Raw genomic sequence first — 14,654 nt, 5'->3', positions numbered from 1 at the left:
AAGGCATATCCTAAGCGCTTGGGCTTGAATATTTTGGATTGTGCGCAGGTTCGTTTTGCACGTGTTAGATATAACAGGTAGGCTATACCGCAGGAATCCAGTAAATAATACCTTGTACAGCTGTAACACAGACTCGACAGACATTCCCCAACTTTTCCCAGCAAGAAACCTGAATAAGTGACAAATGGCAGTCAGCCGCTTTTTCACGTAGTTTACGTAGGGTGTCCAAGACAGGTTTCGGTCGATTACGACTCCCAAGAACCTGTGACTCCGGCTGCATGATACCAACTGTCCGTTAATTGATATGCCGTAAGCGGACATTGGTTTTCTGGTGAAGGCCACGACTGCACACTTCTCACTTGCGATTTCAAGCCCTTGTTTGCGTAAGTGGTACGATGTCACTGATGCTGCCTTCTGAAGTCGAGCGCGAAGTTGAAGTCGAGTCACACCTGATGTCCACACACAGATGTCATCAGCATAAATGGAAAGTCGTACCCTGCTTGGTTGCTTGCCAACTAGTTCAATGAGTGTTAGGTTGAACAGCGTCGGGCTTAGCACTCCGTTAGCGGGACTCCTCGGCTGCAGTAATACTCGTGTGTCGGGCCATTCTCTGTCTGCACGTGAAATGATCTATTCTGTAGGTAGCTCTGAACCCACGTATATATCCTGCCACCGAGTCCCACTCCTTCTAGTGCGCTGAGAATGGCTTCGTGGGTGACATTGTCGTAGGCCCCTTTAACGTCAAGAAACAGAGCAGCAGATAACCGTTTGCAGGCCTTCTGGTGTTCTACATATGTCACCAAGTCAACTACATTGTTAATTGACGAGCGACCTCGTCTAAACCCGGACATGGCATCTAGATATATTTCTAAGAACTCTAAGTACCATTCCAGACGCGTTAAAATCATCCTTTCCATAACTTTTCCCACACAGCTCGCGAGGGCAATCGGGCGGTAAGAGGAAATGTCCAAGGGTGACTTGCCGGCTTTGAGAAGTGGAATCAGGCGACTTGACTTCCATTCCTGTGGAACAATGCCAGTTTGCCAGGAGTCGTTGTACAGCTGCAAGAGTGCCTGCCGAGCTTGATCTCCTAGGTGACACAGAGCGCGGTAAGTGATGCCGTCAGGTCCTGGCGCTGAAGAACGTCTACACAAAGCAAGCGCAGCTTTTAGTTCGTCCATTGAAAACGAAATCTCCATTCGGGGATCACGTGAAGATAGAGGAAAATCGGGCGTCTTTGTCCCAGTTGAATTTGAGTCGCAGGCAATTCTTCGACGGAAGGAATCTGCGACATCAATCTCTTCGCAGCGTAAGTGAAGTGCCAGAGATTTTAATGGGTAGCGCTGAGTAATGGTTGTACGAAGACCCCGGACAGTTCTCCAGATTAGTGACAGAGGCTTTCTGGGATCCAAAGACTCGCAAAAAGATACCAATCGTTGCTTGTCCAACTTGTCCATGTGACGCTGTATTTTCTTTTGTGTGCGTCTGGCCACTCTCAGATCATCAAGTGACCTCGTGCGTCTATAACGTTGTTTTGCACGACGACGAATCGCTCGGAGTTTCTCGAGATCAATGTCCATATCAGTGCGAGATGAACTCAGCGGAAGGGAACGCGTCGTTGACTGTAGGGCACTCTTTATTGCGTCCTCTAGGTTGAAAGGTAAAGTGCCAACATAGTCTTCAATGATTAACTTGTATTTTTGCCAATCGGTGCACTGAACGGCTCTGGAGGACTTGAGACTTGGAAAGGCGTCAATCTTCAAGTATATTGGGGTGTGGTCACTACCCCTTGTTTTCAAATCCGAAAACCAGTGCACTCTGCGTGTGAACGAGCGTGAGACGAAAGTGAGGTCCAGGCAACTGCTATAGGCCGATCCGCGCAGATAAGTAGGGCTGCCGTCATTCACGAGGATAAGTTCGCATTCAGAAGAGAAAGACACTAACTGTCTACCTCTAGTGTTTACTCTGGAGCTTCCCCATAAGTAGTGGTGGGCATTGAAGTCACCAGTTATCACCCATGGCTGGAGAGTCGAATTCAAAATTCCGCGCAAGCGCTCTCGGTCTAGACCACTTGATGGATGTAAGTAGGCTCCGATGATGGTGAATGTGGTCTTCTTGTTTTTTACTGTTAGGCAAACGTACTGGTTTTCTTCGTCAGGGGGTACAGGGTGATGAACATAAGTTAAGTCGCGCCGTATGAACAGAACGACCTTGCTGCGCTCTCCGTGGGTAGAAGACATAAAGCACTCATATCCAGACAGTCTCATCTGGGCTGAGAGGTTTGGTTCACAAATCACAATTATGGAGAACTGGTTTGTGAATACATATTGCCGGAACTCGGACATACGCGCCCTAAGTCCTCTGGCATTCCACTGAAGGACAGATGCGTTCTTGACCTCCTCGCGAAACGATAACATGTTGCGGGCCATCGTTTTACCTTAGAGCTGCAAGCACCGGACTCAAAGTGTCCAGCACTTGTGCGCTCTGCGCTGATGGGGTGTTCATGTTGCTTAGGAGCATGCGCATTGCGCTCATAAGAGTCTGCAACATGTTGATGACCTGGCGATCCTCAGTTGTCTTTTCATCAGTGGTTCGTGATGGCATCGAGGTTAGCAGGGATCGATGCACCTCTGAAACAGGTTGTGTTCGTGGAAGTGATGGCCACTCTTCACGAGGTGGGAGTCTTGACCCTGATTCTGTTTTCCGTGTATTCGTCTTCGCAGAACTTGACGATGGGGGGCCAGTTCTTGCTTGAGATGACGGGTCTCTATCGGCAGATGCCACGTTGCGTGATGATCTTCTGTGGTGACGCCGACGTCGCCTGACAGTAGCAGCGGCTTCCCTGTGCGTTGAATTGTCGCGCACCATGCGTTTCAGCACCGCGCGTTCATTTCTCACTCGTGGGCAATCTTTAGACGACGCTTTATGAGCGCCGTGGCAATTGGAGCATTTGAACGCAGTTGCGTGGCAGCTGTCTTCTGAATGAGGTTCGGCACACCGCGGGCACACGACATTGCTGGTACATACTCCTTTGACATGTCCCATCTTGAAGCATCTGAAGCATTGTAGGGGCTTCGGTATATATGGACGTACCTGATGGTGAACGTGGCCAACTTTGACGTGTTGGGGAAGACTGTCTCCCTCAAAAACAATCTTCAGGCATCGTGACTGACCAAGCCTTGTGATGTGCTTGATGAGGATGTCGTCTGTAGTTGGCTTTATCAAGATTGGGAAATCGTCAGCAGGAATGGAAATGTCCACGTCATAAATGACGCCAACACTGCTCTTACAGTCAGTGGGGATCACTGATTTAATTGTGACCCTGCCGATTTCCGAGATGTTCTGTAGGCTTTGCAGCGCACTACGGTGTAGAACATCAACTGCCAGAATATTCTTCCGTGAGTTGATCCTGGCGTCTTTAATTTCATTTGGAGCGAGTCCTTCGAGGTATGCAGAGAGGACTTGCCTGTTAAGCCGCCGTAGGTTGGCTGAAGGGTCCGCAGCCATGAAGAGTATAGTGTGTGGCCAACGCTGCGCGGTAGCCTGCACGGTGGATATACTCGTCGTCGACGATGTTCGTAGCAGTCTTCTTTTTGCATTGCGGCTCATGACGACTGTGTAGTCGTTATCCGATGACTCGAAACCGTCGGAATAGGGCTCCGTTGCCTCGCTGTCTGTGCCACTTGAGGTAGTCCCACATTTCCTAGCCGCTGCCAGACGTAGCGGTTGTCCACTTCGAAAATCCTGAGAGGCTTCTTCATCCATTCTCGCAAGGAGGGAGCAGCAGCTCCCAGAATTTGCGGTAAAACAAATAGAAAATTTGAGACAAGGGTACAAGCGTGCTATGAAATAGACACTTCGTCGTCCTTAGCCAAAAACTTTATTTTTCAAATGATAAAACTGTTCATATCTCCCCCTCTCCGAAACTCATTCTAGGTCCTTTGATAAACACCAGTCATATAACCTTAAAAAAATGCTTGGATATCAACTATTCATAACTCTCATTTAATGATGTGGAAATGAAATGACTGTCACTAAATGGCTGATGAGGTGAAATATTAACTATAAAAAGCATAGTAAATGTGACTAAAAAGCTAATTCTGTGCTAAAACAATGTAACCTGAACTAATGATGTCACCACACCTCTAAAACCTCATGCAATGTATATTGCATACCTGGAAGGTGCAGTTATTCGAGCGCTTTTTGCAGTGAAATTTGGCCATGGAGTTAATCCCGTTCATGGTGGTGCTACTTTAAAGTTTGACGTTTGAATATATAACGAAGCATTAGGAAATTCTTTCCGTGAAACCCGTATTTTTTTTTGCCGATGTAATTGAGGATTGTATGCATTGTGTTGGCACGAAGTTTAATGTAGGTGATGTGTTTGTAGAGTACACCATTCGCTGACTGTGGTGAAATAGAAACAGCACTTTATGTTAATTCATGCTACAAAACTCACGTGATCTGCTCCCAGAGAACAGAAGATTACATAACGAAGTGCATTACTAACGAACGGAGGAACTAAATATTTCTCGGTCTTTTAATGTTGTTTCTGTAATCCAATCTACAAACATTTGTATTAAACGAGCATGACGGTACGAAGGCATGGAATTGGGTTCTGCAGCTTTTTGTGACACATGTGCCACTCCAGGTCACCTTTATTACGTTACATCGGAATTTACACTGAGCTTGATCTATCATTATGTACCTAATCAATGGAGAATAAGTGCTAAGCTCCAGATTCATTATTAATGTGGCTTCAAAGACGAGAAAGCAGCACGATTCGTGAGCAATCGAGCACCCGTTCTCTCTCTCTATTGCGTTGAACTGCTTGTGCCCTCAGATGCCACTTCAGTTTTTTCTTGAATAAATGTGGCAATTGGGAAAGTTGTGAGCGCTAAACAAGACGTTACGAAGAACGAGAGAGACAGAATTGGTGCTTGTGAACGTCGTGAGGAAGCATTAGTTTGCGCTAAAAGTTTCCGGATAGCAATGCGCCATCTGGCTTGATTTCAAGTTTTGTTAAAATGTACGATGACACAGACCATGGGCTTTTGTCATGTCATTTGCTACCAATTAAACAGCGGCTGCGTAATTTAGGGTATCATGAAAATTCTCGCGGCCATATTTCAAGAAGAAAGGAAACAGAAACGCACCATTCGTGCCGTACCTGATCCCTCATCACTCGCGGAAATAAATTTATTCAAGCTGAAACATGGTCGAAGAATTCTTTTACCTCTCGGCCATCAGTGAGACTTTTAATTCTCGAGTCTTTTTATGAGATATTGCTGCCATCTTTTTCCAAACGGCCTGCAGTTCTGTTGTACCGACACAACGTAGCAATGCCTGTGTTTTTATAGATTTTTTTTATTCCCATTTAAACACTTTTTTTTTCCATTCATAGTCATCTTTGAAGCGCGAAAGAACTTCCTGTCGTCCCTCACCCTTCACGTTTTTCCAGTCCACACTGCAAAAGGCTTGATGGCAAAGTCGTTTTCCACGCTCAAGTTTCTCGTACCCAATCTTTTGCGCTCTTGTGCTCTTCAAGGAATGCAGAAAGACTACAAAACGCAACGAGTTCTACACCGTGCCTTCGGGACTAGTATGGGGCAAACATGTTGCGAGTGGTATCGCAGTGTTCTGCCATTGTGCTCCGTTCGCTGTTCCCTGCGCTCAAGTTGGGTCGACATGCGGCGTCGTTGCGGCGCCATTGGTGTCATGTTTTCCGTGTCTTTTCTTGTACACAGTGTTCTGCGAATAAATGCCTCTGTGTAGCCGCTCGTGCTGAGGTGACGGATTACGTTTCCGCTGGAGAAATGTTTTGATCAGTCTGAGTATAAGTGGGTATATTAGAGGAAAATATTAGTGGATCCGGCTGACAAAAACATCGGTGAGTCTGAGTGAATTTAAATAGAGAGAAATTTCGTTAGTCTCAGTCTGAGTGAGCCCAAGCAAAATATTTTTATATATGGTTATTGAGTTAGTCTGACTGAGTTCTATTTTTTTTTGCCGACCTATGCCGTACGTGGGATCTTTCCGTATTTCGCAGAGTGTAGTCTGAGTGTTGTTTGCAAAATTTACTATAACCTTGCTCGTTTTAATGGCGAATTCGGTTTTCATGTTAAGCAAGATCGTTTGTGCCAGGTGTTAAAAGCTGAACAATATTGCTGCTATTTTTCTGTCATAGAAGCGACCAGAAATCTTGCCGAAATCTTCTGTTTGCTTTTTTTCCAAGTAGCAGCGCAAGGGGTGGACACGGGGGAGCTGGAGCTACCCCCCCTCAATTTTCACTCGCCCCCCACTGCCCCCCCCCCCCAAAAGAAAACATAGTCACAACACAATGGCTAAGTTCCCTGCCTCCCTGCTCACCCTTGAGGAACTCGCCTATCATGAGTGCCCCACCAGTAAAATAATCCTGACGCTGCCCCTGATTTATTTCTTTGTGTTGTTGCGCTATGCATAAATACCTGAGTAAGAAAATGCTTGCTCTGGGGAGAGTATACTATGCCTATATTTTTAGGAGACTAAAGTTCTTTTTTTTTTTGTGAGAAAAAATACCGGCCTAAGAAAATCGTAATTTGGGTCCTCATTGAGACGAAATTTACACCACATGGGGCTCCAAGTGAAAATTAACTTTATACCTCAATCTAGAGCAAACAAACAGCTTTATGTGGCAAGTGTTATCACTGGGCTATTCCACGCCATCTCTCCAAACCTTGGCGCTCGATCATTAGAGATTAGCTTTAAAAAATTGAGGATCATCTATTTATAGAGCAAGAGATTTTCCCCTGAAATGTTTCTTGACATACATTTTTCAGTACCGTAAGACGCATGCGAATTGTTTTCGGAAAGCTTGAAGCTTGACTCGTAAAATGTATTGCCAAGAAATCTGTTCTACATTCTCAATAATATTTTCACTAACTCACTCCTATATTAAAATAAAGAAAAGTTTGTTCAATGGAACAGGGGTGTCCTTTGAACTTGAAATAATTTTTCCAAACCCTTTCATAGGGTGTTTGTTGCTGCCTTAAGGAAGAGAAATACGGCGCATATCGAAGATTTTTTCCATAGACAGATAATAGTGACATGAAATAGATTGTATTAACGAATTGTCAAGTAGTTTTCCTGTAGGCAAAAGATAATTTGAAACGTAGGTAATGCAAAATAACGTGAACAACTGGCGTCAGATTTTGCTAAAAAAAAAGCTTTTTTTTTTTTTGCTCATAAGTGGTCGTAAGTTTAACATTGACGTGTTCCAAGTAAAATATACTGAACAGTCGATTTAGTAGAGATTTTCATTGTGTACTGACTGAAAGTTTTTGTTTACTTTTTGTTTTAGGTGAGAAAATTATTCACTAGTTATCTTCGGCTTATCTAAGTTATCTGTGTACTTGCACGTGTTCATACCTTCTAACAATGGATCCTAGCATGAAATACAAGCTGTGTGGAAGCGAAGAGCATTTAGAGAACATATTAAACTTTGTTCAGGCTAATTGAAGTGATTTATTAGGGAGTATTAGCTTGGGTCCCTACCAAAATGTCAAAAATCAAGACGCCGGTTTATTAAAAGGTCGAATGTCAAAAAGCTGAAAAATTTAAATGCCATAGAATCGAAACACCTAAAACAACGAATGCTGGAAAGTCAAAATGCTGAAAAGACGTATCGCCGAAAATTTCTTGAACCATGCACGCGGACACTACCGATTCGGAGGGAAATTGACGAAGATGTGGCGGGGTGTGTTACCAAAAAGCAAAACCAATACTTTGTTGCAGTTGTGGTTATGTTTATGTTGTTGACAAGAAGGTGTATTCTAGGCACTATTGGAGGTGCGCGAAGTGAAGAGACTGCAACGCCAGAGTGACTACCGGCCTTCCTGTAGAAGGTACTCGCATGACAATCTCGAAGAAAGTGATCTACGACAGCCATGCAATTTTGGTTTATTGCTACCATGAAGAGGAAGCAAGCCAGACTTGAAGGCATCGTCAAGGGAGCGACAACCCCACTGCTTACAAAGCAAACTGTTTGCGATAAGCAAGAAATCACTCTGATATGCAATCGGAGGTGGAAAAATTTATATTTTGCTATTTTTATGAAGGCTTGAGATAAATGTAAAGGGACAACTGGAAATGAGGGTGAACGAGTGTGCTGGCGTAACCTCTAATTTAGCTAGATACTTCATCTTCCAGTATAGCTAGGTGACGCAGACATTTTGATATTTCGGCGTTTGGATAGTTAGGTGTTTTGATTTTTTGACATTTTACACTTTCGGTATCTTGTATAATCGGCTTTTTGATTTTTCGGTGTTCTAAATTTCGGCATTCCAAAAGTTCGTCATTTTGATTTGCCACATTATTGTAGCTTTAGTCAACAATAAATGCGAACCCTACCCAGGTGCATTTAAACCACGTGCAGCTCTCCGCTTACCGGGAAGTGATACCAACCTGTGCGACAAAAGCAAAGAATCCATAAAATAAAAAAAAATGTTGCATGACAGAGAAGCCACAGTTATAAACTAACTGAATAGTATTTGAGGGACCATGTTTAATTAACCAGTAATAATGTGTTGGTTTATAATTGCAACTTATCCACCGCGAAGCATACCGTTTTTTTATTTTTGTGGATTCTTTGCATGATCGTTGTGCTGTATCAGTTTATAAATCTTCGGGTGTAATTAACTAGAAGCTTGACATGTCGGTATCCTTTCACAGTGTCACAAGATGTCCACGTGGTGCACTCTAAGAGTATTCGAATTCCTCGTTGACTAAAGCTAATACTTGCACGGAAATAATTTGAATAACTACTTAGAGAGCTGGATATGCTGTCTAGATGTTTGTCGCATCTGGTGAGCTTGCACGTAATGCTAGGACGCATTGCTTAAGGTATAAACCAACCACCTTCATTTAAACACATGCAAGGACTGGGATCAGTAGAGTGCCAATTCAAAATTATTTAACTCACTAAAAACAAAAAAAAAGCTTTTTTGAAAAAAAAAATTACAGTCGGTACACAGGGCAGGCTGCTAGCAAATGCGCTGAGTATATTTGTCTGGACACATCAATGTTAAAATTAGAACCTGATGCGGCGCATCATTGGCTCAACATCTTTCTGCAGAACACCACAGTCTAGATGGTGATGGTCTACAAGTCCTTCAATTAGCAGAAGTGGTCTTTTATAATGTGCTTTACTTTTCCAAGTGTGTCAGGCGTATAGTCTTCTACTCAGCTCCCTAGAATAGGGTTAATTGAAGGACTCATTGAAGAAGAGATACAAGCTAGTTTTCTATTTGTACCAGCACCAAATAGCACATCGGCACTACTGCCGCGTGCTCCACATAGCACCACCCAAAAATTTTATTCAGAAACGCCATGATGAAAAATTGCAATGGGCAGAGTGCATGGTTTAACCCAACACTCTCAAGACTAGAGGTTTTCGTTACACCGGATGCGCAGACAATAGCATAGAGGCTCTTACTTGCCGTCTTCGCACTCGCTATTATCAAGAGTTACAACATGCAACATCTGTGCACCGGGCCCCAGTGCATAAATCGGGTGTTCAGCAAAAATATGTCGCTTCTTTTCATCAAAATATGCCGGAGGGAAAATGCCTGGTGATCGTATGCTTGGTAGTCTGTAGAAATTCTTGTAACTGCGCTGATACGGCTTATTGTACACCATTTTATAGAAGCGGCAGGGGGGCTTAACACTCATGAACCATAGAAAAGCGCAGACAAAGAACAAGTACTCCCACGAGCAAACTTAGTTTTAAAAATGTTGAAGCGATTTCCTTTTTCTCGGGGTATCATTTCTAGAAGTCATGCACGTCGAATAAATATTTGTAGTACTTTAACCCAATTATACGCGGCTAACAACCGCCTCTTACCTCAGCTATATAATGAATATATACTATAATTACAAGACGTTCAAAGAAAATAAGCTATGACATACACTGCACGCCTTTTTATAGTTGATGCACGTTACATACGTCATTGCGACCACTGCCAATTCTCTCTTGGAGTGAAACTGTTCGTGCTTATGTGTGTGTGTCTGTAAAAGATGTTGAGATCGGCCTCCCTGGCTAGGCGCCGCTTGGATGCGGGGGACGATTGCAGCTAAGCCTACCCTGATTTGTTCCGGATCAACGCTCTCGAGGTGCGCCAAAAGCGGCGACAACACGAAAGTCATTCTTCGAATTATTTAGGGCTGTTGGCTCCCCTCGTCAAAGACTCTTTGAACACGCCTGACTGACTGACGGCCTAGGAAGAGCTGTTTGAAATCGAGGCTGCTTAATTTGTTCGACGTGCCACGAGACGTGCTGAACAATTGGCCGAGAGCTTGGGATGCCTGGTTAGGTATGTTTCCCACACTCTGTGGCGCTTGCAAGTCTTCCATTCTCACAAGCCCTCGCCTGCCTAGCGCTGCAGACCCTATTCTGCGCATGCGATGCAATGTTATTGCACTGTGATGTGTCGTGCGTATTATTGCACTGTGACCTACGCTATGTTTCTCTCTCGCCGTGCGACGAACTGAACGTGCATCTTCTCTCTTTCCTGGGTTGGAAAGAAGGCAGTGTTTGACTTTCTCTCTCTTTCTACCTCTCTCGATTTTTTAGTCCTTATTCGCTGTGCCCTGCGCTCCCTGCTGGGCTGCAGAAATTAGGCGCCTTCTTCTAACCAGTACCCCCCCCCCCCCCTTTGGCGGACAGAGATGAAGACAATTTCTTCGGACTGCCCTGAACTGAATAGACGTGCAGTCTGTCGGTTTACAGTGATCTGCAAGGCCGCTTTCCTGTAAGGTTTGTTTTTCAACCAAAAACTCTCGTTCACAGACTGCTTTTATTTCTCATTTTGAGCACACGAGTACAACAAAATGTCACCTCTCCAAATTCCAGCGAAGGCACGCGAGCGCAGCAAGATCCAAAAAAAAGGAATGGTAAAAACGAAATGAGTGAGAAAAGCAGCCTGTGAACGAGAGTTCTTGGTTGAAAAACTAACCTTACAGAAAAGCTGCCTAGCAGATTATTGCGAACTGTCGAATGTTTTCTCCTGCAGAGAATTTTTGGAAGACCAGGGCGTAAAGCGCGAGCACCAAGACGCTCTGAACCAGCTCTCAGAAGCTCCCATCAAGCTTCCATGATGCTACCATCAACGTATATATAATAATCATATGGATGTAAAATGGCATCATTATCAGTCCAAGATGGCAGCCTATGATCGTGCCCGAAACAGGGCGTATACACAGAATAAATGAAGTGGTAGCAGTGCAGCGCGTTAGGTGAAGAACTACACATTATTATATTTTTTTTTGTCAATTTGTCCATTATGTCATTTCATGCAGCGGCCGCCGAACTTGTACCGCTGTTCATAGTGGTACTTTCGGTCTCTGAAGCTGGATAAAGATAACAAAGAAGCCTGGTTTTTACTGGCTACATAATATGTGAAACAAAGCTATAAGTCAAAATGAAAAAGAAAAGGATAAATTTGTGAAAAGTCAGTGCTGGCGCATATGTGGCGCGCAGATTGCGCTGATGAAAAACGTCGGCGGCGGGGGCGCGCCGATCAGTTTGCGTCAGCGGCGACGGCATGACGAAAACTCTCGGCGGCGGCGCGCCGACCAGTCGGCGCACACCTCTAACCTAGTTGCGCAACACGCAAACACGTAACCATAGCAACGCCATCACTGTGTTTCCTGATCATGGCTTCCATGACATCATTTCTTCCACATTTTTAACGTAGCGCGCCGGCTGGGCATGCCCTCTCCTATCTTCCTTTCTCCGTAATTCCTCAACAACTTGGCGCAACCCATGGAATTTCCCAAAATTAACTAGAGCCTCAGGGGCCTCCTGGCGTTGCGATCGTTCAGCGACCACGGGAATCACGGATCCGTGACGGGAATGATGGGTAGTACACACTTTGCATAGTCTTTGTACTTGCAGGCGGCGAATCGTACTTGCGGCTTCGTTTATTGCTGGTTACGGTTTTGTTTGAAAGAAAGAACGAACGCTTTTGAACTTAGTGACTTGATTTGAAATAATAAGCCTGAAAAAATAAGGTTGTGAAGCGCAAACGGTGAACATTTGCTAATATTTGTTTCGTAAGAAAACAGCTCCAAGCCACACGAACATGCACGGAGCCAAGAAGCAAAAGCAGGCCAAAAGTACAAGTATTAGACAAATGTGTGTACTACCCATCATTTCCATGCTCGCTGAAGCGCCGTGTGTTGCAGCTCCCATAGACACTAGCGCCAGAGTTCCCTCTAGTGTATATTAACTCTATGGCGTAACCCAGCGTTACGTTGGCGCAACCCACCTAGCGGGAGGGGGGGCTTGGGCTATATAGTTGGTTTGACATGAGGATAGTTATAGCGCGAGAGCAGAACGACGACACAGAGACCGTGTCCTTCTTGTATCTGTGTCGTCGTTCTTTTCTCGCCGTATTATTGTATGAACCTCTATGGTTCTCGTCACGGAGGAAGGAACCTTCTCCGTGGTTCTCGCGCTATAACTATAGTGCCTAGAGTAAGTATATTCTAGGCACTATACTATAACTATCGCCACTTAGAGGGATAGGCCATGTATGGGATGGTGTCCTGCTTTTTCACTTAATTCACTTCTTGAAAGGAAGGCAGTAAGGTTGACGGGCGGGCTAGTTGGTACAAATTCATAATGTAATAATTGGAAGCGCCGACCAACGGGACACAAGAGAAGAGACAAACAAGCGCAGACTGAAACTCAGTTTATTTAGAGAAGTTATATACCAGAAAGATGAGAAAGGGAAACAACTGGGGAGAAGGTTGCACCTTGATCAGGTGTCGTCCAGAAACAATATTTCGCAATCTAACAGTGATATGGATGGTGAACTAAACAACTAACAATATTCTTTTTAATAAAAAAGGCTTCCGCAATCTCTTTAGTTTTCGTGTCATGATGGCTGCGTACTTGATTTTTCGCGGACATCTATCTTATACAGCCATCATGACACAAAAACTAGAGAGATTGCGGAAGCCTTTTTTATTAAAAAGAATAGGCAGCGTCTTGTGCGCCGCGCGGCTCAGCAGCCATCCCCACACAGGAATGGCTCCTGCACCGCACAGAAGTGATGTCACTTAAAAAAATATTACCTAAAGCTAGTTACACGTGTAATTTATTCGTGTGTAACGCGTTAAACCTACAAAATTTTTACTAAACACGTGTTTAGCGAGTCAATTAGCTTCGGTTTGATATTTAAATACATATTACAAGTATTTTGAATACAGGGGGCGCCATGGTCACTGCGGCTGCGAAAGGTAAACACAGCGAGATGGTAGCCGCCTGGGATGTGTTGATGGTGAAAACTCCTATGAAATCGTGGCCATGGCCTAGGCCACTCCCAAGGAGGACTGGAGTGTCGTCGCTGCTTCATGCGATTGCTGGATGCTTAGTTGAACCTGGTTGTTGGAGCTAGCGGGGCCATCCACCGCGCCGCAGCTTCATCTGAGTGTGTGCGCCATAAAGTTTCTCAGTATGATGTGCGGATTACAGTCGTTGGACGTACTGCATTTTCTAGATTGAAATGCCAAGCGTGGTGTTGTCAAAGGAGAAAGTGTTTTTGCTGCCGAGTTTTGCTTGTCACGAAGGACAAGATCGACGATGAAATAAATGCTTCCGCAGGGTTCACGTGTCACTGACCGGACGCACATGCATGAAACCCCAGTGCGTCGGCGAAGTGTTCATACGATGAATGGAAACAACTTTATTGTAATGTTCTTACGAAGTCTGTGATCTCCGAAGGCCAGAGCTACTGCATTGCTGTCTGTTTTGTCAAGTGCGAACACGTGCGGCAGTTCTCCTCCGTTGCTACGTGAATGCTCCCGTACTGTCACAGGCCGTGCGTGTTATTCAGCAAGGTAGACAAGCTGTTTGCAGTTAGATCGGCTACCGCCGTCGGCACTTGCCCTTGGGCATTGTTTATCAAGTGCTGATCGCCTAGAACATTGCGGTGACACGTTAGTATTTTTAAAGAAAGCGGCCTGCCGGTTACCTCGTGAGGTGATGGTACACTGAGCGACATAAAAAAAGTTGCCCGAGACTACGTTGCAGTGCACCTTTCTGTCATCAAAACTGATAAACCATGGAAATCCACATTCCTGTGCCCAAGAAACCAATGCAGCTAGCTGCATTCGATTTTTTTGTGTTTTTTTTTTGCATCTCGCCGATTAAGAGCACTAATTCGCAAAACACTTTATCATAATAAATATAGTCAATCCTGCAAAAGTCATCGAAGATCCAATATTAAAGGGCTTGTGGACGGGACCACCACCACCAGCAGCAAGTCGGGCTAATGAGGAGGCGCAAATGTTATAACAATACATGCGTGAACAAAAAAAAAAAAGAAAAAGTATCGATAACTGCAATGAGACTTGAACCACCGACTTCACCAGTGCACGTGTTCCTTTAACCAACTACGCCACAGCTGCCTTTTTTTTTTTTTGCTTTATTGCCTGTTTACAGGCGCATACATCAAACGACAAGCAGAACAAAAACAAGCAGTAACAGTCCGGCAGAAACTTAAAATTCCCTAAGTGCTGCCAAGGGCTCCACCCTCGACAACCACTCAGGTAAAATCTCCTGAGTTTTCTGCAGTTCAACATACTTGGCCATACATTCACGGAAATACATT

General features: G+C 44.6%; 1 protein-coding gene across 2 annotated transcripts in view; it reads left to right on the top strand.

Moving 5' to 3' along the window:
* LOC119167543 (uncharacterized) overlaps positions 1 to 14,118 on the top strand; it is a 105,190-nt gene extending 91,072 nt beyond the window's left edge. Inside the window, exon 4 of one of the 2 annotated variants that reach the window (XM_075887692.1) lies at positions 13,252 to 14,118. In XM_075887692.1, the coding sequence (XP_075743807.1) occupies positions 13,252 to 13,439 (188 nt within the window). In that variant the 3' untranslated portion in view covers positions 13,440 to 14,118. Of the gene's footprint in view, positions 1 to 7,815; positions 9,358 to 13,251 lie in introns of those variants that run through there. The other variant, XM_037419046.2, reaches the window with a different exon arrangement.
* The last annotated feature ends 536 nt before the right edge of the window (positions 14,119 to 14,654 follow it).

The sequence above is a fragment of the Rhipicephalus microplus genome, chromosome 3, assembly GCF_043290135.1.
Source record: "Rhipicephalus microplus isolate Deutch F79 chromosome 3, USDA_Rmic, whole genome shotgun sequence".
Lineage (NCBI taxonomy): Eukaryota > Metazoa > Arthropoda > Arachnida > Ixodida > Ixodidae > Rhipicephalus > Rhipicephalus microplus.
The sequence above is the reverse complement of the archived record's forward strand: the minus strand, read 5'-3'. Positions and strand labels throughout refer to the sequence as shown.